Source organism: Mirounga leonina, unplaced genomic scaffold, assembly GCF_011800145.1.
Source record: "Mirounga leonina isolate KUSES-001 unplaced genomic scaffold, KU_Mleo_1.0 Mir_128, whole genome shotgun sequence".
In the NCBI taxonomy this organism is placed as follows: Eukaryota; Metazoa; Chordata; class Mammalia; order Carnivora; family Phocidae; genus Mirounga; species Mirounga leonina.
In genome coordinates this window covers 21,118,557-21,145,717 of record NW_023270320.1, presented here as the reverse complement: position 1 = coordinate 21,145,717, position 27,161 = coordinate 21,118,557, and the positions used below count along the sequence as shown (strand labels likewise).

The 27,161-nt window shown below is 37.4% G+C and overlaps 1 protein-coding gene across 2 annotated transcripts; it reads left to right on the top strand.

Moving 5' to 3' along the window:
• The first annotated feature begins 2,862 nt into the window (after nucleotides 1-2,862).
• FRG1 (FSHD region gene 1) lies at nucleotides 2,863-26,851 on the top strand. 2 transcript variants are annotated; one of them, XM_035004197.1, is made up of 9 exons: nucleotides 2,863-3,134; nucleotides 5,183-5,253; nucleotides 12,015-12,140; nucleotides 13,642-13,699; nucleotides 16,894-17,008; nucleotides 18,904-19,008; nucleotides 21,377-21,468; nucleotides 21,989-22,099; nucleotides 25,081-26,851. In XM_035004197.1, exons 1-9 carry the CDS (start codon nucleotides 3,073-3,075, stop codon nucleotides 25,121-25,123), a joined length of 783 nt encoding a protein of 260 aa, XP_034860088.1. In that variant the 5' UTR covers nucleotides 2,863-3,072; the 3' UTR covers nucleotides 25,124-26,851. The 2 variants fall into 2 exon arrangements, with proteins under 2 accessions (XP_034860088.1, XP_034860089.1); XM_035004198.1 differs by lacking the exon at nucleotides 25,081-26,851 and adding an exon at nucleotides 23,290-23,603.
• Nucleotides 26,852-27,161: the final 310 nt, after the last annotated feature.

The window sequence follows — 27,161 nt, the reverse complement described above, 5'->3', positions numbered from 1 at the left end:
GATTCCCGAAGCCAACTGGTCTCCACGTTTTCTACATTATGTAAAGAGTTGCGGCTTGAATAAGAGGGTTTTGGTATCACTTACACAACTCACCACACGGTTTTGTGCCAGTTTAGCATACTGATACCCAGTGTTGTGTTTGGAGTGGCCATTGTGCTTCCTATTATGATTGCAAGATGCCCTTCAACAACAACAATGGGAAACTTTGAAAAAAATGGAGGTGTAAGACCTGGAAAATACACAGCACGGCTGGGGCCACACAGCGAGGTTATATGGGGCAGAAGGACAGGGGATGGTGAGCACACAAGTGTGCACAGGCTGGGGGTTCTGCTTTTATTGGAGCCAGGGGTGAGGGCCTAGGGTTTCATAGGCTCACTCTTAGAGAATTTAAAACATAAGAGTGCGAATTTAAAGCTCAGGAAGAGAAAAGACAAGTGGCCCAAATGGTCAGGTATTGAAATCAACCGAGATCACAAAGGAGCCTCAGTGGGGTGGGAGGTGGCCTGGCTCTTTATCTAGTCTTGTGTTTGGCAATGTGTTTATTTGAGATAACCATCTTTTGCCAGTTACTTGCATTACAAAAAGAAAAGCCAAGGCTCAGGGCTTACGCGACGCTACCAACGTGGGTACTGCAGAATAACCATCCTGGAGTACCGCTCTGTTCATTTCACCCCCTGAAATTTAATCCCTCGCAACTGGTTCCTGATTTCATGCCAATTTTTCAGCCACAAAATGACCCCACTTTGCTTTCTCAATCCTGGTTCCCACCTCTGTACTCTACGTGCCCTGCGCTCCAACCAACCGAGCCATTCACTGCTCCTTTCACAGGCCCAGCACTCATCCAACTCCTTGACTTTGTCCATACTACTGCCACGATCTTATCACCAAGCACACAGTGTCTTTGCAGAGATGGTTAACAAATAAATAAGGAATGGATCTCCAGTGGCCTCCATGATATGCTACACCCCTCCAATTTTCTTCCTCCGATTTTTCTACCACAAACCCTCCTATCTAATCAAGCCACACTCCTAAATGCTCCACTGTCTTTGTTATCCCAGAGCTACACTTCGGGCTTTAGAATCTTAACATGTTAACAAACATTTATGCAGGATCTACTTTGAGGCAGGTACAGCATGGGGTGTACGTGAAACAAAGATGAATAAGCTATTTATGTTTCTGCCCTGAAAAAGCAAACACTTAGCTACAGAATGAGAGATGCAGGATGCTTGGGGATGGTGTTTTGGAGTGTTAGCCCGGAAAAATAAAACTTTCAGTTATTTTACTAGCAAAATGGGTTTATTAGGGAATAACAGAATTGCAATTCAGGACATGCAAGCTATGGCAAAACCATGGACAAGTCTAACAAAGAAGAGGAACATTATTTTGCACGGAAGAAGGAGGAAACTGGGAGAGATTATTCTGAACAAAAGTCCATTGGGGGAAAAAAGTCCAGCTGATGATGGTTTCTAAGGGCTGAGCTGCAGGGGTAGAAGATCTTGCAGGAGTATCTTGTAGGAGATACAATATACATCTTTCCCTTGCAGGGGCCTGTAATTAATGATTCTTTCCTACTGATGATTCTTCTGTTGTCTGTAATTGACGATTCTTCTGTTGTCTGTATTTGACAATTCTTCCTGTAATTGAAGTTGAGTGGTAAGGCTTCACCTCCTAACTTCCTCTTCTCTCCTCCTTTCTCCGTTTTAGCGAGGTCTCCCTTTATTAATATTCCAGAAGCAAATAATGCCCCAGTTTGTCTTAAAGGTTGAAAAACCGTGCCAGGTGAAGAGCGTGGGAAAGAGGAAAGGGCAGCATTCCAGGCAGCAGAAGCAAGCAGAGACCATTCAAACATTCCCAGCCACTTAGTGTGACTGGAACTAAGGTGGCAGGGGTTAAGTGGTGGGAAAAGAGGCCAGACTGTCAAGAGTTTATTAGGGATTTTCAAGAGGGATTTTCCCTTGTCAAGAGGGATTTTCCCTCCCGAAAGTAACAGGCTGTGTTTAATAGATTTTAGAAAGGGGAATAATCGGCTCTTTCTCTAGAAAGATCCGTCGGGTAGCATTATCAGAGATGGTTTGGAAGAGGGAGAAATGGCATCAGGGAAGTGAACTGTGAAACTGTTGAAGAGACTGGAGCAGGCAGCAGAAATACTCAGTGACCGAGGCTGAAAGCCTCTGTAAAGACCCATCCTACACAGACTTCTCTGCCTGCATTAGTTGTCAACGTCAACCTCCCACCCCACCTCCACCCAAATTCCTACAGCGCTTGTGAAATCTGTGGCCCAAATTTCTGCACTTAATTATATTTTCTTTTACTCCCTAGTTGTTTCCTGTACGTTACTCAAGTCTCTCTAGTTAATACAATAGGCGTTTACGGAATTGCAAGGCCTTGTAAATCGTCCGAGGTCCGACAATACACTCGGTCGCGCGGGGTAGTCAGGCCCAGCTCACAGCTAGCAGAACGGGGAGGGCTGATTAAATCGTCGCCCTTCTCCTGAGACCTAGCAGGAGATACCCCAAGAACGGCTCCACAGGGGCGCCTGGGTGGCTCAGCCGTTTAGCGTCTGCCTTCGGCTCAGGTCATGGTCCCAGGGTCCTGGGATCGAGCCCCGCATCGGGCTCCTTGCTCAGCAGGGAAGCCTGCTTCTCCCTCGCCCACTCCCCCTGCTTGTGTTCCCTCTCTCGCTGTCTCTCTCTGTCAAAAAATAAATAAAAATTAAAAAAAAAAAGGCTCCACAGCTATTAGGCCGTCTGCGTCCACCAGGGGGCGCGTCTCCCCAGGTTTCCTCATTTAGGGAAGCCCGAACGTTCAGTTCTCGAGAGCAAAAGAACCCTGACGTATTGCGGCCCTCTGCAGTTGCCGTAGCCGCAGACGGTACACAGGAAGTAGAATTCAAGAGTCGGGTGAAAAAACGCTAGGGACGCAGTAGGGGCAAGCCCGCTCCCGCGGTTACGTGCGCTTTCCGGGAGGCTGCAGTGTGAATATTTGGGGGCCTCCCTGGCCAGTTCCTTCTCCAGTAGAGGCATTTTGCCCTTAGCCGGCTCTCACCTCTTTATACAGAGTGTCCCCGGAACTATGGCCGAATACTCGTATGTGAAGCCCACCAAACTGGTGCTCAAGGGAACCAAGGCTAAGAGGTAAGGCCAAGGTTTGTGCTGGAGCCTGGCGCTTTTCTGACAGCACTGCGTCTTCGCCGCCCCTCCCGGGTAGAGTCTCAGGGAAGCCTTAGAGAGCTGCTCTTCAGGCTCCCGGCCTTGGGCCTGGCTGCGCCTCGCTGCCGGGCACCTGCAAGAGCTGGAGACGCGCCTGACTGTCGCGCCTTCAAAAGGGAGGAGACAGGAGAGCGACACCAGGAGCCCGGGAGCCGCAAGTTTGGGTCCCTTCGTAAGGCCCCCCTCCAGAGCCCCGCAGGGTGCGCCCGCCTTAGTCTGATGATGCCATGGGTCGTAACAGTAACTTCCTTTATTAGGGGTACTTATTTTCACCATTGTTTCCCTCCCCCGTAAAAAAAAAAAATCCTTAATTTTTTAATACAATATGCAGATGTGGGTTTTGGTAGGGATACGGGCTCAAATCTGGATTCCCACCAGTTACTTGTTCTGCAGTTTGTGGCAAGTTCGTTAATGTCCTCGAGCTTCCACTTAATCATTCATTGGGAAAGATTAATGGTACTAGAAAAAGTTTATGAGGATTAAATGAGATAACATGCACAGGAAGGAGAGCCAGACGCAAGGAGAAGGCTGTAGTGGCGATTTATGATTACTAGGTTTTTAGGAAACGGTATCTGCGCGCTCGTATCTCCGTCTCTCTTTTAACTGATAGATTTGCTCAGAGTTGATGATTCATACAGATGTTAAGCATTTCGGCCTGCCTCAGTGATAGCTTTCGGAACTTTTAGGTAAGATGGAAGAAAGCGGGGGCGCCTGGGTGGCTCAGTTGGTTAAGCGACTGCCTTCGGCTCAGGTCGTGATCCTGGAGTCCTGGATCGAGTCCCGCATCGGGCTCCCTGCTCGGCTGGGGGTCTGCTTCTCCCTCTGACCCTCCCCCCTCTCATGCTCTCTCTCTCATTCTCTCTCTCAAATAAATAAAGAAATAAATAAATAAAAATATTAAAAAAAAAAAAAGATGGAAGAAAGCGTTAAGGAGCAAGCTGAAGCCGCTGCCCTTGAGAGCTCTGCCTTCGGGTCCGAATCACAAAGACGTTATCCTGAATAAATCTGAAACTTGTCTGAATTTTTTATTACTGAAACATAATACGTATATCATAAAATTTACCCTGTAAAGTACAGTTTTGTGGGTTTTCGTGTGTTCACAAAGCTCACCACTATCAAGTTGCCAAACATGTTCATCATCTCAGAAGGAAACCCCATAATCATTGGCAGCCACTCTCCATTCCACTCTTCCCCTAGTCCCTGGCAACCACTAATATGCTTTCTGTCTATAGCAGTTTGCCTATTCTGAATGTTTCCTGTAAGTGGAGTCATACAGTATGTGGTCTTTTGTTTCTGGCTTCATCCATGTTGTAGCATGTATCGATACTCTTATTTTTATGGCTAAATAATATTTCATTGTATAGATATACCCCATTTTGTTTTTCCATTCATCAGCTGATGGACATTTGGGTTGTTTCCACTTTTTGGTTATTATGGATAATGCTGCTTTGAATATTCTAATAAAATTTTTGTGTGGATGTGTGTTTTCATTTCTCTTGGATATATGCCTAGGAGTAAATTGTTAGGTCATATGGTAACCCTGTGTTTAGCTTTTTGAAGAACCCCAAACTACTTTCTAAAATGGCTGTGCCATTTTACATTTTCACCAGCAACACATGAAGGTACATGTCATCTCTTAATCCTCACAGTAACCTTAAGAGCGTAGTTAAATGATTATCCTCATTTTACAGGTGAGAAACTGACAGAGATTAAGTAAATTTTCCAAAAGTCACAGATAGCAAGATTAAAAAAGCAGTCTGGCTCCAGAACCTGTTCTCTTAACTATAACACAATACATACAGGATCAGAAGTGACTTCTCAATATTAGAAGAGAGTATATCAGTGTAGAAAACTGTAAATCAATAATTCACAAATCTGTGTACAGCTTAAAAGATTCTTCTAAGATTGCATCTTGTGATACTTAACATCGAATCAATATTTATAAACTCATCTATATAAATTATCTCCTGCAGTAAGAAAAAAAAGAGCAAAGAGAAGAAGAGGAAAAGAGAAGAAGATGAAGAAACTCAACTTGATATTGTTGGTAAGATTTCTATACTTTGTTCTGAGAAAAGTTAACATTGGTTGAGCTGCCTTTAAAAATATTTTCCTAGTTAGGGATAAGTAGTTCAAAGAAAGTCAAAAGAACTTGTGGTCTATACATAGTTTTCTTAAAGTGTTCAATATTATTTAAAGTTATGGATTCTTTTTATTGTCTGGCACAGTAGATGTCACTGATGCCTTTTTTTCATCATCAGGACAAGGCACGGAGAGAAGAAATATAGCTCTCTGATTTAATAGATACTATCATTAGACTACTTAATATCCCAGAGATTCTGAACATAATTTTAAAGGCCTGATAGAGATAAATATTATTTAATTAAATATTTTTCACTAATTATTTTCTTTGAACATGTATGCATTTTTTAAAAGATTTTATTTATTTGAGAGAGCGGGAGAGAGCACTAGCAGGCGAAAGGGCAGAGGGAGAAGCAGACTCATACAGGGCTCGATCCCAGGACCCTTGGATCATGACCTGAGCCACCCAGACACCCCTGACCATGTATGCATTTTAGTTGTACAAGCCAGTGATATGTATTGGTCTAAAGGAACAGTAAAAATAATTCACAGTAAAAATGATCATTTTGTATACTATGAAATGAATGAAAACCTTTTTTTTTTTTTTTTTAAAGATTTTATTTATTTGACAGAGTGATATAGCGAGATAGGGAACACAAGCAGGGGGAGTGGGAGAGGGAGAAGCAGGCTCCCCGCTGAGCAGGGAGCCTGATGCGGGGCTCAATCCCAAGACTCTGGGATCACGACCTGAGCCGAAGGCAGACGCTTAACTGACTGAGCCACCCAGGTACCCCAAAATGAATGAAAATCTTAATGAAACGGAATAGAGCATTAAGATAGCCTGTAAATGGTACCAGAGATAAACTGACCCAAACACATTTAACCAGCCTGCTTTCTGATCCTTTCCACATCTATACTTTAAAGCAATTTTTTTCTCTTTTAAAACTTGGCCAGTTGCATTTTGAAATTTCATAAATTTTGGCTCCTTTACATTTTATATGAAATGATATAAAGAATATTCTAGAAAATTTCACTTTTTTTTTTAAATAGCAAATCAACAATTCTAAATATTTTGGATAGATAGGTAGAGATGGAAAATCTGTGTCAAAGAATAGGTGGATATTTAACTGTATAAGTAACCACCAAGAATTTTCTAAAGCGGTTGCACCATTTTATACTCCCACCAGGAAGTAATACAGTTCTGTTATCAGTCTTCCCTCCCACTCTGTGGTTTGTTTTTTAATTTGCTTAAATGGTATTTTTCTGAAAGCAAAAGTTAGAATTTTTTTTCAATTATAATAAAATTCACATAGTATTAGTTTTAGGTGTACAGCAGAACGATTTGATATATGTATATAGAAGGTTTTAGTTTTTATAAAACCCTATTTATTACTTTTATTCTGTTAAGGCTGCCTTTTATCTTCAGTCTAAGAAATTATTGCTTAACCCCAAGGTCATAAAGAAATTTTTCCACATTTTCTTTAAGAGGCTTCAGTTTTAGTATTTACATTAGACCTATGGTTGATCTGAAATTAATTTTTGGTCTGGTGTGAATTAGGGGTCAAGGTTCTTTTTTAATTTTTTCATATTGATATCCACTTGTTCCAGCACCACTGTTGAATAGACTTTCCTTTCTCCATTAAACTGCCTTGATATCTTTGTCAAAAATCAATTGACTTTATATGGGTTGGTATAATTTTGGACTCGGTTCCATTGATTTGTCTGTTGTTCTGCTGATATATTTGTCTTGATTACTGTCACTTCATAATGTTTTGAAATCAGGTGAGGTCTTCAAGGTTCATCCATGTTGTAGCATGTGTCAGAATTTCCTTCATTTTAAGACTGAATAATAATCTATTGTGTGTATATACTGCATTTTGTTTATCCATTCATCTTTCAAAGAACACATGGGTTACTTCCACTTTTTGCCTATTGTGAATGTTTTGCTAGGAATATGGGTGTACAGATATCTCTTCAAGACTTTGCTCTCAATTCTTTTGGGCATATACCTGGAAGTGGAATTGCTGGATCATATGGTAATTCCATTTTTAATTTTATGAGAACTGTTTTGCATAGTTGCTGTACCATTTTACATTCCCACGAAGAGTGCACAAGGGTTTTGATTTCTGCATATCCTCACCAAAATTTGTTATTTCTGGTTCTGTGATAGTAGCCATCCTAGTGGGTATGAAATGGTATCTCATAATGGTTTCAGTTTGCATTTCCTCAATGAATTGCAATATTGAGCAATTTTCATGTGCTCATTGGCCATTTGTGTATCTTCTTTGGAGAAATATCTATTCAAGTCCTTTGCCCATTTTGCGAAATGGGTTGTTTTGTTGTTGTTGTTGTTGAGTTTTAAGAGTTCTTTATATATTCTGGATCTTAATCCCTTATCAGATATGTGATACACAAATATTTCCTGCCATTCTTTGTGTTGTCTTTTTACTCTCTTTATAATGTCCTGTGATGCACAAAAGTTTTTTTGTTTGTTTTGGTTTTTTTTTTAGAGAGGGAGACAGAGGCTGGGGAGGGGCAAAGGGAGAGAGGATCTTCAACAGGCTCCACGGCCTACCATGGAGCCTGACTGAGGGCTGCATCTCACAACCCTGAGATCATTACCTGAGCTGAAATCAAGAGTAAGATGTATAACCGACTGAACCCCAGGTGGCCCAAAAGTTTTTCATTTTGATGAGTCCAATTTGTTTGATTTTTCTTTTGTTGTTTGTGCCTTTGGTGTCATATCCAAGAAATGATTGCCAAATACAATATTGTGAGGTTTCTACCATATGTTTTCTTCTAAGTTTTATAGTTTTAGCTCTTAAAATCTAGGTGTTTGATCCATTTTGAGTTAATTTGTATATATGAAATTAGGTAAAAGTCCAACTTCATGTAAGTGAAAATTTTACTAATTTTTTATTGGGTATAAAAAGCCTTCTTTTTTTTTTTTAAGATTTTATTTATTTATTTGACAGAGAGAGACACAGTGAGAGAGGGAACACAAGCAGGGGGAGTGGGAGAGGGAGAAGCAGGCTTTCCGCAGAGCAGGGAGCCCGATGCAGGGCTCGATCCCAGGACCCTGGGATCATGACCTGAGCCGAAGGCAGACGCTTAATGACTGAGCCACCCAGGCGCGCCAAAAGCCTTCCTTATTTAGATGAATAGGAAATCTTTATGCAGTGTGATAGACTCAATTTTTAAAAACTTTGTTTTATGGAAATTTTCAAACTAATTCATCAGTAGAGAGGAGAATATAATGAATTTCCCATGTGCCCATACCCCAGCATTAGTAATGATCGTTACTTTGCCAGTCTTGTTTCACTTACATACTTTCTTACTCTGAGATAATATCCTATGCACAATTTTTTCTGGAGAATTTTAAGATTTATTTTATTTTAGAGAGAGATTGCGTGGGCAAGAGAAGGGGTGGAGGGAGAGGGAGAAGCAGATCCCCGCTGAGCAGGGAGCCTGACGTGGGGCTACATCCCAGGACCCTGGGATCATGACCTGAGCTGAAGGCAGACGCTTAACTTACTGAGCCACCCAGGTGCCCTGCTCGCTCTTTTAATACATAAGAGTATATCATTATCAGACCTAACAAAATTAACAAGAATTCCTTAATGTCATCTAATATCTTATTAATGACTGATACATTTCTCCTTTAGTTAACATACAATTTAGTTTCATAATCAACGATGAAAATCTGAAAGTTTTTCCTCTAAGATCAGGAATAAGACAAGGATACCTACTCTTGCTGCTTTTATTCAACATAGTATTGGCAGCCCTAGCCAAAGCACTTAGGCAAATACAGAAAGAAAAAAAGAAAGAAAGAAAGAAAAGGCATCCAAATCAGGAAGAAATGAAACTGTCACTGTTGGCAGATGACATGATTTTATATATAGAAAACCCTAAAGACTCCACCAAAAAAACTGTTAGAATAAATGAATTCAGTAAAGTTTCAGGATATAAAATCAACATACAGAAATCTGTTCTGTTTCTATATGTTAATATTGAAGTATCAAAAAGAGAAATTAAGAAAAATAATCCCATTTACAGTTGTACCAAAGAGAATAAAATACCTAGGATTAAATTTAACCAAGGATGTGAAAGACCTGTACATTGAAAAGTATGACACTGATAAAAGAATTTGAAGAAGACACATATAAATGGGAAGATATTCCATGTTCATGGATCAGAAGAATTAAATTGTTAAAATACGCATACTACCTCGAAGCAATCTACAGATTCAGTGCAGTTTCTATCAAAATTCCAGTGGCATTTTTCACAAATAACAAACAGTCCTAAAATTTGTAAGGAACCACAAAAAAGCCCAGATAGCTAGCAGTCTTAAGAAAGAAGAACTAGGCTGGAGGTACCACACTTCCTGATTTCAAACGATATTACAAAGATAGACTAATCAAAAGTTTGGTAGTAGCATAAAAACAATACAAAGATCAATAGAACAAAAAGCCCAGCAATAAACTGATGCAGTAAACATAGTTTGCAGTTTAAACATAGAATGTGCATCTATCTATTCAAATTAATGTTTTCATTTTCTTTGGGTAAATACCCAGTAGTGGAATTACTGGATCTTGTGGTAATTCTGTGCTTAATTTTGTGAGAAAACGCCATACTGTTTTCCACAGTGTCTGCACCAATTTGCATTCCTACCAGCAGGGCACAAGGATTCCTTTTTCTCCACATCTTCTGCAACATTTGTTATTTCTTGTCTTTTTTTTTTATTTTAGCCATTCTAACAGGTGTAAGGAAATATCTCATTGTGGTTTTAATTTGCATTTCCCTGAGGATTAATAATGTTAAACATTTTCTGTGTCTGTTGGCCATCTGTATGTCTTATGTGGAAAAATTTCTATTCAGTTCCTCGATCCATTTTTTAATTGGATTTTTTGGGGGTTTTTTTGGTGTTGAGTTGTGTAAGTTCTTTATATAGTTTGGATATTAACCCCTTATTGGATATATCATTTGCAACCAGCTTCTTCCATTCAGTAGGTTGTCTTTTTGTTTTGTTGATGGTTTCCTTCACTGAACAAAAGCTTTTTACTTAGGTATAGTCTCAAATAGTTTAATTTTGCTTTTGTTTCCTTTGCCAGAGGAGACATATCTAAGAAAAATGTTTCTTCGGCTGATGTCAAAGAATCAGGAGGGATACTGCCTATGTTTTCTTGTAGAAATCTTATGGGTTCAGTTCTCACATTTAGGTCTTTAATCTATTTTGAGTTTATTTTTGTATATGGTATAAGAAAGTGGTCCATTTTTCCCAGCACCATTTGTTGAAGATTGTCTTTTCCTCATTTTATATTCTTGCCTTCTTTGTCATAAATTAATTTACCATAAAAGTGTGGGTTTATTTCTAGACACTCTATTCTGTTCCATTGATCTGTATGTCTGTATTTATGCCAGTACCATTATGTTTTTATTACTACAGCTTTGTAGTATATCTTGAAATCTGGGATTGTGATACCTCCAGCTTTCTTCTTTTTCAAGATTGCTTTGGCTATTTGGGATCTTTTGTGGTTCCATACAAATTTTAGGGTTATTCTAGTTCTGTGAAAAATTATTGATATTTTGATAGAGCTTGTATTGAATGTGCATCATGAGTAGGCGGATAGGTGAATTGGGTGAAGGGGAATTAAGAGTACACTTACCTTGATGAGCACTGAGAAATGTATAGAATTCCTGAGTCATTATATTGTATATATGAAACTAATATAACACTGTATGTTAATTATATTTGAATTAAATGAATAAAAGAAACCCATTTCTGTTCATGTAAATAGAGTACATAGTTTCTGCTCATTTTGTTTCTAATTTAAATTATGGTTAAGAATACTGTGCTAGACCATAAAAAAGAATGAAATCTTGCCATTTGCAATGTGATGGAGCTAGAGAGCATTATGCTAAGTGAAATAAGTTAGAGAAAAACAAATACCATATGATTTTACTCATGTGGAATTCAGGAAACAAAACAGATGGACATAGGGAAAAAGAGAGAGACACACCAGAAAACAGACTCTTAACTATAGAGAACAAACAGGGTTGCTGGATGGGAGGTGGGCAGGGAGATGGGTTAAAAGGGTGAAAGGTATTGAGGACGGCACTTGTGATGAGCAGAGTGTTGTATGTAAGTAATGAATCACTAAATTCTATACCTGAAACTAGTATTACACTGTATGTTAACTAACTGGAATTTAAATAAAAACTTGAAAAGGAAAAAAAAAGAATACTGTGCTAGAAAGTCTTTCTGAAGGGATTCGTAAGAAACAGTATAATAGTCATTGCCTCTGGTAAGCAGTCATGGATGGCTGGGGAGAGAATGAAAGAGACTGCTCTCCATCATTTTGTGCCTTCACATCCACTGCTATTTTATATTTTGAAAAGAATGTAATCTTGATTGTGGGTGGTGGTCACCTACATCTATACACATACATACAAACATATAAATGAGTTTATGTAAAACTGATGAAATCTAAATAAGGCTCATAGTTTGTATAAAGGGTAGTTTCCTGATTTTGACATTGTACTATAATTATGTAAGATGTTACCACTGGGAGAGGTGAGTAAAGGATATAGGCGATCTTTCTGTATTATTTCTTATAACTGCAAAATAAAAAGTTTTAAAAAATAAGTTATAACAACAAGAACAACAAATAAGAACCTTGTGTCAAATCTAAAATAAAAATTTTAAATATTGATTTTATTTTTCAGGAATCTGGTGGACAGTAACAAACTTTGGTGAAATATCAGGAACCATAGCAATTGAAATGGATAAAGGAACCTACATACATGCACTTGACAATGGACTTTTTACACTGGGAGCTCCACATAAAGAAGGTCTGTGTCTAGTAGAAGCAATGGAAGGGAAAAGCCCATTTAAAGTATATATTTTATGACATTCATTCACTTAGGCCAAATTCTAACTAATCTCAAGTATATGCCAAAGGAATAAATCCATTGCATTTGGCTCTTCCTCTTTTTTCCTTCCTTAATGTTTACCAGTTATTGGCAAATCCCTCTTTCCAATGTAAGCATGTGAAAACATTCTTTATAGTTCCAGAAGAGTATCAATTGAAATCAAAAGCAACATGAATAATTGAAATTGAAAGGGAATCCTAGTTGAGTCAGAGATTTGATTCCTTTATTCTTTAGACCTATTGCCAAAACTAACCTGGAGCATTATTAACAATTTGAGGTTTTGTTATTCCTTCTAGCCCATCAGAATAAGTACTAATGAGATATGAAGCAATCAGAAAATAAAAAGCAGTATCTTTTAGTATGACTGTCCATCCCTTGAATAAGTTAAAGCATTTAGTTTTTTAAGTATTAAATGCTTATTTGTCTATCTACTGAGTGCATTTTAAAACACAAAAAGATGGGGCGCCTGGGTGGCTCAGTCGTTAAGTGTCTGCCTTCGGCTCAGGTCATGATCCTGGAGTCCCAGGATCGAGTCCCGCATCGGGCTCCCTGCTTGGCAGGGAGTCTGCTTCTCCCTCTGACCCTCCTCGCTCTCATGCTCTCTCTCTTTCTCTCTCTCAAATAAATAAATAAAATCTTTAAAAAAAAAAAACAAAAAGAAAGTATCTTATAAGTGAGTAAGCATCATGCTGACTTACCTATTAAGTATGTAAAACTAACACTGTAGTTATAAGAAGATAAAGTAGATCTTGATGTTCTAATCTGAATAATTATGATTATATCAAAATATCACAATATTCTTACATTTAATTTTAAAAGAAAACTTCAATTTTATTTTATGTTAATCACCATACATTACATTGTTAGTTTTTGTTTGTTTGTTTGTTTTTTTAAGATTATTTATTTATTTATTTATAGGACAGAGAAAGACACAGCGAGAGAGGGAACACAAGCAGGGGGAGTGAGAGAGGGAGAAGCAGGTTTCCCGCCAAGCAGGGATACATCGTTAGTTTTTAATGTAGTGTTCCATGATTCATTGTTTGCGTATAACACCCAGTGCTCCATTAATACGTGCCCTCCTTAATACCCATCACCAGGCTAACCCATCCCCCCTCCCCCCTCCCCTCGAGAACCCTCAATGAGATACCACCTCACACCAGTCAGAATGGCTAAAATTAACAAGTCAGGAAATGACATGTTGGCAAGGAGGCGGAGAAAAGGGAACCCTCCTACACTGCTGGTGGGAATGCAAGCTGGTGCAGCCACTCTGGAAAACAGTATGGAGGTTCCTCAAAAAGTTGAAGATAGAGCTACCCAGCAATTGCACTAAAAGAAAACTTTTTTTAAAGCTGAAGAATATCTTTACGTGTATATTTGTAACAAATGTCAAATTTATTTCAAAATGTTTTTTCTCCTATAGTTGATGAGGGCCCTAGTCCTCCAGAGCAGTTTACAGCTGTCAAATTGTCTGATTCCAGGTAAGTAAGTTGAACTATAATTAATCACCTTTTATTTTTTTAATTTAATTTTATTCACTGGAGCCCCTGAGTGGCTCAGTCGTCAAGCGTCTGCCTTCGGCTCAGGTCATGGTCCCAGGGTCCTGGGATCGAGGCCCGCATTAGGCTCCCTGCTCCACGGGAAGCCTGCTTCTCCCTCTCCCACTCCCCCTGCTTGTGTTCCCTCTCTCACTGCATCTCTCTCTGTCAAATAAATAAATAAAATCTTTAAAAAAAAAAAATTTAAACTTATTCACTGAAAAATTTATATAGGTAATTAATTAAGCTAACTTAATTCCACAGACCAATTTTGATGTAAAAAGCAAAACAATCTTTTTGAAAGTATATTTTGTGACATTTTAAAAATATAACATATATACTATATTTAGGTATTATTAAATTTCATTTGTAGCCACTGTGTCTTTGAAAGAGAATTAAAGCTCCTTGGGGCGCCTGGGTGGCTCAGTTGTTAAGCGTCTGCCTTCGGCTCAGGTCATGGTCCCGGGGTCCTGGGATCGAGCCCCGCATCGGGCTCTCTGCTCGGCTGGGAGCCTGCTTCTCCCTCTCCCACTCCCCCTGCTTGTGTTCCCTCTCTAGCTGTGTCTCTCTCTCTTTCTGTCAAATAAATTAAAAAAAAAAATCTTAAAAAAGAGAATTAAAGCTCCAAATAAAAACATACACTATGATTCCTAGCAATATATAATACTAGGCTAGGAAAAAATGAATATTAATAATGTCACAGACCAAATAAGAAGGAAGATCATGTAAAGAAAACAGACATAAAACAAAACCTGGTCTGATGTTGCTGTGATATGTTAACTCGTCAGAAGTCAAGATATAAACAAGATATCTTGATGAAGTCCTAAAAGTTCATTTTTGCTTTTGTTTCACTAGCTTTTGGAGATGTATCTTGAAAGAAGTTGCTGTGGCCAGTGTCAAAGAGGTTATTGCCTATGTTCTCTAGGATTTTGATGGATTCCTGTCTCACATTGAGGTCTTTCATCCACTTTGAGTTTATCTTTGTGTATGGTGTTAGAGAATGGTCGAGTTTCGTTCTTCTGCATATGGCTGTCCAATTTTCCTAGCACCATTTATTGAAGAGACTTTTTTCCATTGCATATTTTTTCCTGCTTTGTCGAAGATTATTTGACCATAGAGTTGAGGGTCCATATCTGGGTTCTCTATTCTGTTCCATTGGTCTGTATGTCTGTTTTTGTGCCAGTACCATGCTGTCTTGGTGATCACTGCTTTGTAATATAGCTTGAAATTGGGCAACGTGATGCCACCAACTTTGTTTTTCTTTTTCAACATTTCCTGGGCGATTCCGGGTCTTTTCTGATTCCATACAAATTTTAGGATTGTTTGTTCCAGCACTTCGAAAAATGTCATTGGAATTTTGATCGGGATTGCATTGAAGGTATGGATTGCTCTGGGTAGCATAGACATTTTAACAATGTTTATTCTTCCGATCCATGAGCAGTGAATATCATCCTCAGTGGGGAAAAGCTGAGAGCCTTTCCCTTAAGATCAGGAACACGTCAAGGATGCCCACTCTCACCACTATTGTTCAACATAGTACTAGAAGTCCTAGCAACAGCAATCAGACAACAAAAAGAAATAAAAGGTATTCAAATTGGCAAAGAAGTCAAACTCTCTCTTTTCACAGATGACATAATACTTTATGTGGAAAACCCAAGAGACTCCACCCCCAAATTACTAGAACACATACAGCAATTCAGTAATGTGGCAGGATACAAAATCAACGCACAGAAATCAGTTGCTTTTTATACGCTAACAATGCAACTGTAGAAAGAAAAATTAGAGAAACAATTCCATTTACAATAGCACCAAAACCATAAGATACCTCGGAATAAACCTAACCAAAGAGGTAAAGGATCTACACTCTAGGAACTACAGAACCCTCATGAAAAAAATTGAAGACGACACACTAAGATGGAAGAGATAAACAAGACAGAAGAAAGGAATATTATTAAAATTATTAAAATCAATAGAGAATGTTACATAGCCATGAAGACCAAAAGAATATTTTATTCACTATTTTTACAATCATTTTATAAGCTGGCCTTTTTTATTCTCACAGTGCAAAAGTACAGAATGATACTTTGGGTTGTGCACACAGAAATTGAATTTCAGTATGCTGATATTGGCTGCATCAACATGATAATGATTTATATTATACTATCATTAACCTATAAATTAATATAAAATCAGTCCCTTGGCACAAGGGATTGGTAAGCTAAGTTAAGAAATCATATTTTTTTCTTTAAAAAAATCACATTAAGATTAAGATTATCATTCCTATGCTTTATTTGAGTGGCCAATAAGTATAGTGAAAGACTTATTTTTACAAGATTTATTTATTTACTTTGGAGAGCGGGAGTGAGCACTGGGGAGGGAGCAAGGGAGAGGGAGAAGCAGACTCCTTGCTGAGCGAGGAGCACAGAGCCTGACTGTGGAGCTTGTGGGGCTCCATCCCAGGATCACAAGATCATAACTTGAGTTGAAGTCAGACACTTAACCGACTGAGCCACCCAGGCGCCCCGAGAGACTTTTAAAGAATAAAAGCAGCAGAAGAAAAATCAATAAATGCAAACTTCTTTACAGTTGAAAACAAAAAATATAAGCAAATGAGGAAAGTATTTGCAACAACGTTAACAGGCAGTGAATTTTTATTCTTTGTATGTACGGGATTCATAACACTAAGGAAAGCAGTAAGATACCAATAGAAAAATGGACAAAAAGATAACTTAAAAACTAAAAAGGAAGGGAAGTACAAATGTCACTTACAATGGTAAAAATCAATTAGATACTATTTTTCCTGTATCTGATATTCTAATTTTTTCTAAAAAAGGCATAATGTTAATAGATCTATGGTGAAATGATACTCTCCTGATTTGAGGTGAGAATGTTAAGTTGATACAGATTTTTTCTGGAAAGCAATTTGATAGAATGTAATAGGAGCCTTATAACTACAATATAAAATTACATATATAGAACTACACTGTCCGATATGGTAGTCACTAACCACATGTGGCTTTTGAAAATTTGGACTATGGCTAGCCTGGATTTCTATACACACACAAACATTATTTTTATGTTCCATATTCAATTTTCTTTCTCTCAGTTTTTAACATTTCCTTTTTGTTAATCTAAAGAATTGCCCTGAAATCTGGTTATGGAAAATACCTTGGTATTAATTCAGATGGACTTGTTGTGGGGCGTTCAGATGCAATTGGACCAAGAGAACAATGGGAACCAGTCTTTCAAGATGTAAGTGCTATTATTGTTCATAAAAGCTTCTTGTCAATGTAAGATACAGTCTTTAACAGTCAATGAGAATATATATTCCAAAAAAAAAACCCCAAAATACAGAGTGCAGTAATATAACCCATTAAATTGAAGAAAACCAATACAAACTCGTAACTAAAAAGGTCTTGAAAAACAGTGCAACACAGCAAAAGAAATAATCAACAAAGTGAAAAGACAACCTACAGGATGAGAAAAAATATTTGCAAACCATATTTCTGATAAAGGGTTAATATCCAAATATATAAAGAGCTGATACAACTCAATAGCAAAGAAACAAATAACCCAATTGAAAAATGGGCAAAAGACCTGACTAGACGTTTTTTTCCAGAGAAGATATACGAAAGGCCAACAGGTACATGAGAAGATGCTCAACATCACTAGTCATTAGGGAAATGCAAATCAAAAGCACAATAAGGTATCACTACCTGCCTGTTAGAATGGCCATCTTCAAAAAGAGATAAATGGTGGGAGGATGTGCAGAAAAGGGACCCTTCATGCACTGCTGGTGGAAATGCAAACTGATGCAGCCACTGTGGAAAACAACAGTATGGAGGTTCCTCAAAAAAATTAAAAACAGAATTATTATAAGATCCAACAATCCCACTTGTGAGAATATATCCAAAGGACACCAAAAAACTAACTTGAAAAGATATCTGCACCCCCATGTTCATAGTGGTATTACTTATAAGAGCCAAGATATGGAAACAACCTAAATGTCCATTGATAGATAAATGGATAAAGAAGTTGTGGTATACACATATCCAATGGAATATTATTCAGCCATAAAAGATGAGTAAACCTTGCCATTTGTAACAACATGGATGGACCTTGCTAAGTGAAGTAAGTCAGAGAAAGACAACTGTATGATCTCATTTATATATGGAATCTTAAAAACAAACAAACAAATAAAACTCAGAAAAAGACATCAGACTTGTGGTTGGTTACCAGAGTGCTAGGTTTTGGGATTAGGAATTAGAGGAAGAAGGTGGTCAAAAGGTACAAACTTCCAACTACAAGATAAATAAGTGCCAGGGGTATAATGTATAGCATGATTACTATAGTTACGCTGCTGTATGATATATAGGAAAGTTGTTAAGAGAGTAAACCGAGTTCTCATCATAAGGAAAAATATTGTTTTATTTTTATGCTTTCTTTTTATTGTTAACTGCATGAGATGATGGATACTAACTAAAACTTATTAAGATAATCATTTCACAATAAGTGTTAAGCCAAACTATTATGCTGTACACCTTAAACTTATGTGGTGATTGTCAGTTATATCTCAGTAAAGCTGCGGGAGGAAATAGTGCAGCAAAAATAGCAGTAGTACCCTCTGCCCACCATAATTTCTGTCCACATAAAAACATCCCTCTGACATTGATTCTTAACGTTCTGAACAGTAAATTCAAAAGCACCAAAAGCTAGCTCTTGTATATTTTTGTATTTTCTAATTATGAAGAAATTTTTACTTAAAATGCTATTATTTGAATAAATTACTATGCATTATATAATTTTTTATTGTCTTAAAAGCTAATTATTTTTCAAACAGAACTAAATCAGTTATAGCCTCAATATTTCTTTAAGGCCAAAGGAAACAATTCTATTTCATCTAGTTAGAATTCAGTCCTACTAATAGAATATACTAAAAATAGTTATGAGGTTATTTTTGAGTAGTAAGATTATACGTGATTTTGGTTTTCTTTTCTGTATGTTTTTTATCTTCTATGTTTTCTCCAAATTCTTTTTACTGATTACTTTTACAGTTGGGGCCAAGGGGCAAAATTAATTTCATTCTCAAGACTTAAGAATTCTTTTGCAGTAGTCTTGTAACTTTTATATTATTTTGTTTGATATAGGGAAAAATGGCTTTATTGGCTTCAAATAGCTGCTTTATTAGATGCAATGAAGCAGGTGATATAGAAGCAAAAAGTAAAACAGCAGGAGAAGAAGAAATGATAAAGGTAATCATGACATTTTTCTTTTAATTTTTTTCTTTTTCATTTTTCTATAGACTAATACATGTCACATATATGATGTGACTATATCTCTTAAAAATGTTGAATAATCATTTACTATCACTTTAAAGATGTAATGCATAGTGTTTTATATTATGCTCCAAATAAGCTTTATTATAAAAAGCTTAATTATAAATCCTATAATTGACAGCTTGTTTGTACCATGTGGTAGCAAAATTATTATATCTTACCTCCATGTATTAGTATCTTTTTCTGAGTAGTTCCACATGCTTTTTAGGACTCTGTTTCCTTTTTTTTTCTTGCTTGCTTTTTAAAATTTAATTTTTTAAATAGATATGTTCACATGGTTCAAAATTTTAAAAATACAAGCATATAAATTCATGACTCCCATCCTTCTGTAGCCTACCAGAGTTTCTTAATAAAAATATGTTTATAATTTTCTACTTTTTTACAATAAAGTTAGCCTCCTGCGTGTCCTCCTTTAGACCTTGATTTTTTTTTTTCCTTAATATTTTTATCTTGGAGATTGTCCCTTATCACTCTGTAGAAAATTTTCTCTTTTTTAACAGCTACATAATACTCCATTTTAGGGATAAGCCATAATTTATTTAATCAGTTCCTCATAAATGCAAATTTAGGTGACTTCCCGTCTTTTGCCCTTAAAAACAGTGCTGTAACACATAACTTTGAATATGCATCATTCTGTAGGTGTGCTGGTATATCCGAGGATAAATTCCCAAAAATAGAATTACAAGGTGTATGATAAACGTTAGTCATAACATTTTTCAATTACATTAAAAAAAAAAAAAACCCACAAACCGAAACAGAAGCCAGTAGCTACAGGCACTCTGCTGAATATGATACAAGCACTGTCTTCTTGAATCTTCATAAAGTTCCTGTGAAATATCTATTATCTTCACTTTACCGATGAGGAGAGAGCCTCTGAGCCTCCTTACATCCTCACCTGTTGTGATCAGTCATGAACTCACACAGCTAGGTATGATAGAGACAGGATGTATACCCAGGCCCAACTGACTGGAAACCACCATACTGCCTCTCAGGAAACAGGTCATTAGAAAAACGCTGGTGGATTTCTCACTTACCTAAAAGTATGGTTTTTGAAGACAATGCAAATAAAGTGCAGTACTTTGCCCTTTCGTGGGAAAAATACAAAACAAAAACACTGCTGTATTTAATGACAACTGTTTTTATATGAAGTGTCTGTTACATTTCCCTGGGTCTGTTTGGTTAGTCAGGTACCTGGAAGCTCTGAGCAGTGAATGCAGAACTCCTTCCATCTTGCATTTTACTTCATAGGCTCTGCTAGTCTGTGTCAGCTGTCCACCTTTATACCCTATCAGGACACATTCCGTCCTGTCAAAAGCAGTACTGTTGCAGGCCCTGGCCAGTAATCTTCCCAGGTCTGCTAGGACCCCCTCAACCAAACCTGCCACACAGGTAGCATTGGCACATGCCTTCCTGGTCACCAATTTCTAAGCAGCCTTGGAATTGGACTCTGAGCCACACAGATCACTGTGGAGATGTAAATCCTGTCCTCTGGGTTGCAAACTGCCAGTTCTTGGGACCTGAATCTGTCCCCTTCTTGCCCCACTCAGTGGATCCTAATTACTATATCAATTTATGGCATTGTGATAGTAAGTATCTGTCACAATTTATGAGGATATAAGGAAGATTTAGAAGGAGTGGATTCCAATTAAGTAAATAAGTGAGCTGTATCATGTTAAAAGTTTTAATGGATTTGGGAATAGCTGTGCAAATTAAAATAGCTACTATCTTAAACTTCCAGTGTTACAAAATAAACGCTATCTATAGGGATAATTTGAATATTTACTTTGAGGCCAAAATTAATTAAATTATTGCCTAATTGCTCAGCAGGATCTGATCTATAAAATGTTTTTCAAATAATTTTGTCTTTTGTGTCTGATGCAAAGGCTCTAGAGAAACATAATAGCAATTTGTATAAATTATGCATATATAAATAAAAACATATCTAGAGGGGCGCCTCGTTGTCTCAGTCAGTTAAGCGTCTGCCTTCTGCACAGGGTCATGATCCCAGGGTCCTGGGATCGAGCCCCATGTCTGGCTCCCTGCTCAACGGGGAGCCTGCTTCTCCCTCTCCTCTGCCCCTCCCTCCCCTCCCCTCGTGGCTCTCTCTCAAATAAAATCTTAAAAAAAAAAAAAATATCTAGAACCTCTTTCTGAATCTGATTGCTAAGTTGATTGTTTTCTTCATTTGCATAAGAAATTACCTAGAGGGTTCTTAGCAAATAAGTAAAGTGGGGAAGGGGAAGATATATGTATAACCTATTGGGTTTTCATCTCCATTGTCCAGATTAGATCCTGTGCTGAAAGAGAAACTAAGAAAAAAGATGATATTCCAGAAGAAGACAAAGGAAATGTTAAACAGTGTGAAATCAATTATGTGTACGTATTCTTTCCCTTTTAGACCTTACATATTTGGCAATGAAGTACTTCTCAAGACACATAAAATAAAATACCCAAAGGACGAGAGGCAGCATAAAATGGACTCTAGGACAAAGAACTAAGCTGAATGCTTTTCTTTTCTCAGAGCTTCAGTTTTCCTAATTATCCTGCTAGCTTTCAAAGCTAAAGTCACTTGGATTAGTCTTTTCTCCGTATTCATTAATAGAATGACTATAGCTTATTGGTACATAATGCCAACCAAATGTTGTTCCATAGCCAGGATTCAGGACTCCAGCCAACACGCCTTCGTGGCAGTGGGGCTTCGTAGTCCTGCCCTTTGTAGTCCTCTTCATGGAGGAGGACTGAGGTCATCTTCGCAGTTGAAAAGTTGTATGTTTCAAAAGAAAGACAATTAGTTTTTTTTAAATAAATGAAAAACTTTTAAAATATTGTAAGTTCATGAGTAAACATGTATAATCAAAGTTTGAGATGATTTTCAAGAAAGACATTTTCTTAACAGAAAGAAATTTCAGAGCTTCCAAGACCATAAACTTAAAATAAGTAAAGAAGACAGTAAAATTCTCAAAAAGGCCCGGAAAGATGGATTTTTGCATGAAACACTTCTGGACAGGTAGGTATATTTTTACTTATTTCCAACTGTTTTCGTATCCAATAGAAATGGCATATATATAACCAGTGTTCTTTTTCAATTATTACAGTTCTTAAATTTTTGTCTTGTAATTTGTGAACATAGTAATGTTACCTAAAAAGGACATAAGTCTGGGAAAAGATCACCCAGGAAACAATATCTAAAAATAGATTCCAAAAACTTACAAATTTTTTTATAAGACATTCAGGTTTGACTGAAACCCCTTCATAAATTTAACATCATCTTTCTATAATTATTAGAACAGGGCTAGAAGGAAGTAGTTTAATTTCAAAATACAGTGGGTTCTAGTAGAATAGCAGGTTCCTAAAATGAGATAAAAACAGATCAGTTTAAAAATTACTAAGTATAAAATGAAATAAAATTGAAACACTTTTATTAAGTTGAATCTAGAAGTGTGCAGGATTTTATCATAGCACATTATTAATATTTATCTAAAACTGTTCTTATTTAGGCAAGTAATGTGCTAGATGTATAACATAAAAAAGTAGGTAGAGAGGATTAGCTGTAAGTTTATAACCATAAATCAAGTAAGTGCCAGATTGAAAGAGAATTTGGTAATCTGCCACTCCTTCAAAGTCCTGTGTTACAACATTAGTCTTAAAACATTTCTTCACACTACTTGATAAAGATAATGCTTCATCATGTATATCCTGTTAACTAGTTGATCGAGTTGTTACCAGAAGTTAGTAAATGATTTAAGAATTTTTCCTGCTGAACAAAGCATGTATTTAGTTTTAAAAAATTAAGAATAGGATGTAAAGAAAAAAAAAAAAAAGATATATGGATGCAAAAGAAATAAGGCTTAGGTCTTGTTAACTTTTATCACTCATGAAAATAGAACATTGCCACCCTGTTAAATAGAAGTTCAGGGCATGCTTAAATTCAGAGGCAATTAAAATTGCTATTGTGGATTAAAAAAGCTCTTAGGCAACATTTCTTAAAGATTATGAAAGACTTTGATAAGAATAGAATGCATTTAATAGGAAACAACATTGAAAAGTTAAACTTTAGTTAAACTATTTTAATATAGGTAGTATGGCAATATAGTAATCAAAATGGAGAACACAATTTCTCAGTGTGCGTATATATTTAGTAGTTGATATATATGGAATGTTTTACATAATTTTTATCATTTGTCTTTGTTTAAACAGGAGAGCCAAATTGAAAGCTGATAGATACTGCAAATGACCAGAATTGTGTTTCTTTCTTCTCCTGTTTGTTTTTTTCTGAATAAAATAATCAGTGGAAGTGTTTTTACAGAGCTCTTGGGCTGTTATGGAATTATTGCTGAACTAGTAGCTAGTTTAAATAAGCTTAATCAAGTTTAACCGAGATTCCCCATGGGTATACTTTTTAGTTAACTGCAGTGTTTCACATGGAATTGAAACAAAGTACACAGTGAACATGCCATAGAATTTTTTCTCTTTTCTAGATTTTCTGTCATAAAGTATGAGATGCTACTCTGTGAACCTTGTGTTTCTTATGCAGTTTATGGAATCTCTTATTGCTTTACAGTTTTACTTTATATTAACTTATACCATTGATTCTTATTGGGACCTTTAAAAGGAAGTTAGAAGCTCCCACTCCAGTCAACAAGGCTTTGATTCTGCCTCCTAAATATTGCCCAAATCACACAAGCCAAACAGATATCAGACAAAGTGGGTGGGAAAAGAAAGAAATCAGGTTTTGGCAGTGGGATGGGAACAGGAGAAATTACAAAAGAGCAGGTAGGCTCAGAACAGAGAATAAGAGTAAAATTGGGAAAATTCTCTACTTAGAGCAGTTTAGCCACAATGTATCTGTATGTAATGTTTTTGTCCTCACCTGTAGAGCAGGATAGGATGAGAACAGAACTATTAAAGAGGTTCAGATACTACCCATTGCTGAGGTCTGCTATTCTGAGACACCTTTATTCCTAGCCTATGTCTCTCTGAATTCCTAAACACAGTATTCTAGATGTCGTCTAACCCTGTGAGTGTTCCAGAATCCAGGTCGTGTATCAGATGCCTGGGCTTCATCACTGGAAATTCTGCTTCAGAAGGACTGAGTCTGGCTGACGCATCTCTGTATTTTTACGATTCCCCATGGATGATGCACAGCCAGGGCTGAGACCTGACCTAAGGTACCAGACCTGTTTAGTTCTCAGCCTTTGTATTCCAGAGCTACACGGCCCCGCTACAGCAAGGAAGCTAAGCTACCAATAGCAACCTTATAAAGGAGCTCTTGCTGTAAATCTAGTCCTAGGTTGACATTCCAGTTCCAGTAGCTGGATATCTCCCCATATTGTGTTCTTCTTCCTCTGATCCTTAGGCTAGGCACAGGCTTACTACTCGGATCCCCCAAAGCAGTGGTTCTCAACCAGGGACTAATGTACCTCCTTAGGGGACATTGTACAATGTCTGGTTGTGACAGCTGGGAGAGGGGATGCTACTGGCATTTACAGGGTTACAGACTAGGAATGCTGCTAAACATTCCACAAGGCACAGGACAGCAGCGCCCCCACAAGAAAGAATTTTCCAGCTCAAGATGCTAACTGCCAAGTTTCTGACACCTGCCCTAGGACTTAGTCTCTTCCTTGCTTTTGCCAGCTCCCAGCCCCTAAAAATAAACAGTTCAAATTCATATATATAAGAATCATCTAAGGTACCTGTAGATTTTCAAGACCCACCCTTAAAGATGCCAGCTTAGCAAGTCTAGGATTGTTTCCTAGAATTGACATTTTAACTAGCACTCCAGGTAATTCTGAAACAAGTGATCTGAACTATACTTTGAGAAACACTACCCTCAAGAGATTGAAGTCTTGCCTCCAACACTAGCTCGGTACCTGAGACCATCTGCCAGCTGACTGATTTCCCTGGAACAAGCATTCTATCTGCCTCAATTTCTGAACATAGTGCATTCCTGGATTCTCTGTCACCGTGCTCACCCTCATGCTTTCCCAGGTCTTGGCCCATTCCAGAGAGCAGAACTAATTACAGGTCCTGACAATTGGGAAGATACAGATTAAAAATATGCACTGCCTGTCCTCATGGAGTTTATGCACTACTGAAGGAGGACAGCAATAAAAAATCACAGGTAACAGATTAAGTGTTCCTTCCCCATTTCTATCATTACACTTTACTCCAACCCCCATTACAGCACTGAAGGCAGTCTGGCAGAATGACAGGAGTCAACAATAAATACATCTAATTATTGTCATCTGGTCCACATTTTTCTTCTTGTACAAAAGGATGTCATTAAAAACTTTGCTTAAAGCACTGTCAAAATCAAGATATATTCTGATCAAGCATTCCCCTGATTTACCAGTCCAGTAGCCATGTCAAAAAAGGTTTTATATATAATAAAAACAATAACCAAAGAAAAAGCTCCCTACATCCAATTTTTTTTGCCTGCTCACATTTCAGATTAGATAATTTCAATTGTTCTTATCTGCAAGTTCACTGACTCACTTTTTTACCGTCTCCAAATTGCTGTTACACACATCTGGTGATTTTTAAATTTCAGACATCCTTTTTCACTTCTAGAATCTATTTGATCCTATTGTTGTTAATAGTTTCTATTTCTGCTGAAATTTCCTATCCATTTCTTCCTTTGTTTTGGGGCAGAGTTATAATAACTGCTTAAAAATCCTTGTCTGCTGATTCCAACATCTGGGTCATCTTAGGGTCGGTCTCCACTGATGGTCTTTTGAGTATGTTTCTTCATATATCTGATTAGATTATATCCTGGACATGTGAATAATACATTGTAGAAACTGTACATTCTGTGCTGTTGTTCTGAAGAATTTTTATTTGTTAGGTTTAGTAGGCAGTTAGCTTGGTTGATCTGAAGCTCCAAATTCTGTCTCCCCCATGGTGGGCAACAGCTGTGAAGTATCTATTCAGTTCTTTTTGTTTTAGCTGGGCTTCTTAAAGCCAGCCCCAAGGATGTGGATTTCGGAGATCAGTGAGAGATTTGGGCAGTGTGGCTACCACCTTCTGTGACTCTCTCCTTTTCAGGATTTCCTTCTCACTTTCCAGACTCTTTGGTCGCTCTGAACTCTGTACTCTGATTCCTCGACTAATTAATGACTTAAGCTTCCTACAGGAGTTTTAATTACTCTTAGTGGCACTTGGTCTGCCCTAAGTTGAAAAGATGTTAAAAATACGTTTCCCCTCTTACTAGTGTTAACTCCCCTCAAGTTTCTGCATGTTTTTGGTCATTCTCCATTACCTTTAGATAATTTTTAATGTTTTATCCAAAGTTTAATTTTGTGTGTGTGAGAGGGCTGGTCTAGCATAAGCTGTGCCATCTACCATTATCTGCTCAAACTCTCATTAGTTTCTTGCCCTCTCCTCCCCAGTTAAGGACCTGCCTGGGTTTTCCTAGATACAGACACAAAACTCTAACATTCTCCAGAAAGAAGTTAACCATTACAATAAATTAATATATTCACACCTCTTGGGATAGGCCTGAATTCCAAAAATGAACTCATCATACCTGATGGCCCAGTACCTATCCAAATACCATGCAATTCCTGGGTCAGTCCCAGTCTAGATGCCAGTCAGTCCATGGCTTTAACTCACTATTCTAGAGGAATTATATTTTTTCAGTTATTCTAAACCCTTAAGACACAGAAGAACATATTAAAACATTCCATATTTCATTAACCAAATTAGTAAGATAGGATAGCTTTTATAACAAGCATTGTTATATGATTGTTATATGTCATGATACTTTTTTAAATGGCATTGTCATAATATTAGCTTGAGGGCCTTAATACAGGTAACTTCCACTGTAATTTTTTCAGGCTCACTCCTGTTGAAATCCATTTCATTTAATGAAAAGATTAGAAACAAAACGTGGAAAAAAAAATTCTACAATTGTATTTCCCCTTTCCTTACCCACCTATTGGCTTAGTTTATTTTAAAGTGCATATTTCATTAAGGGAACTTGATGGTTGTTAAGGCAGGTTTTGCTGTATGACATTTCCTGTTTACCTCACCCCAGGAAAATCTCTGACACAGTTTGGTGTATTTCTGTT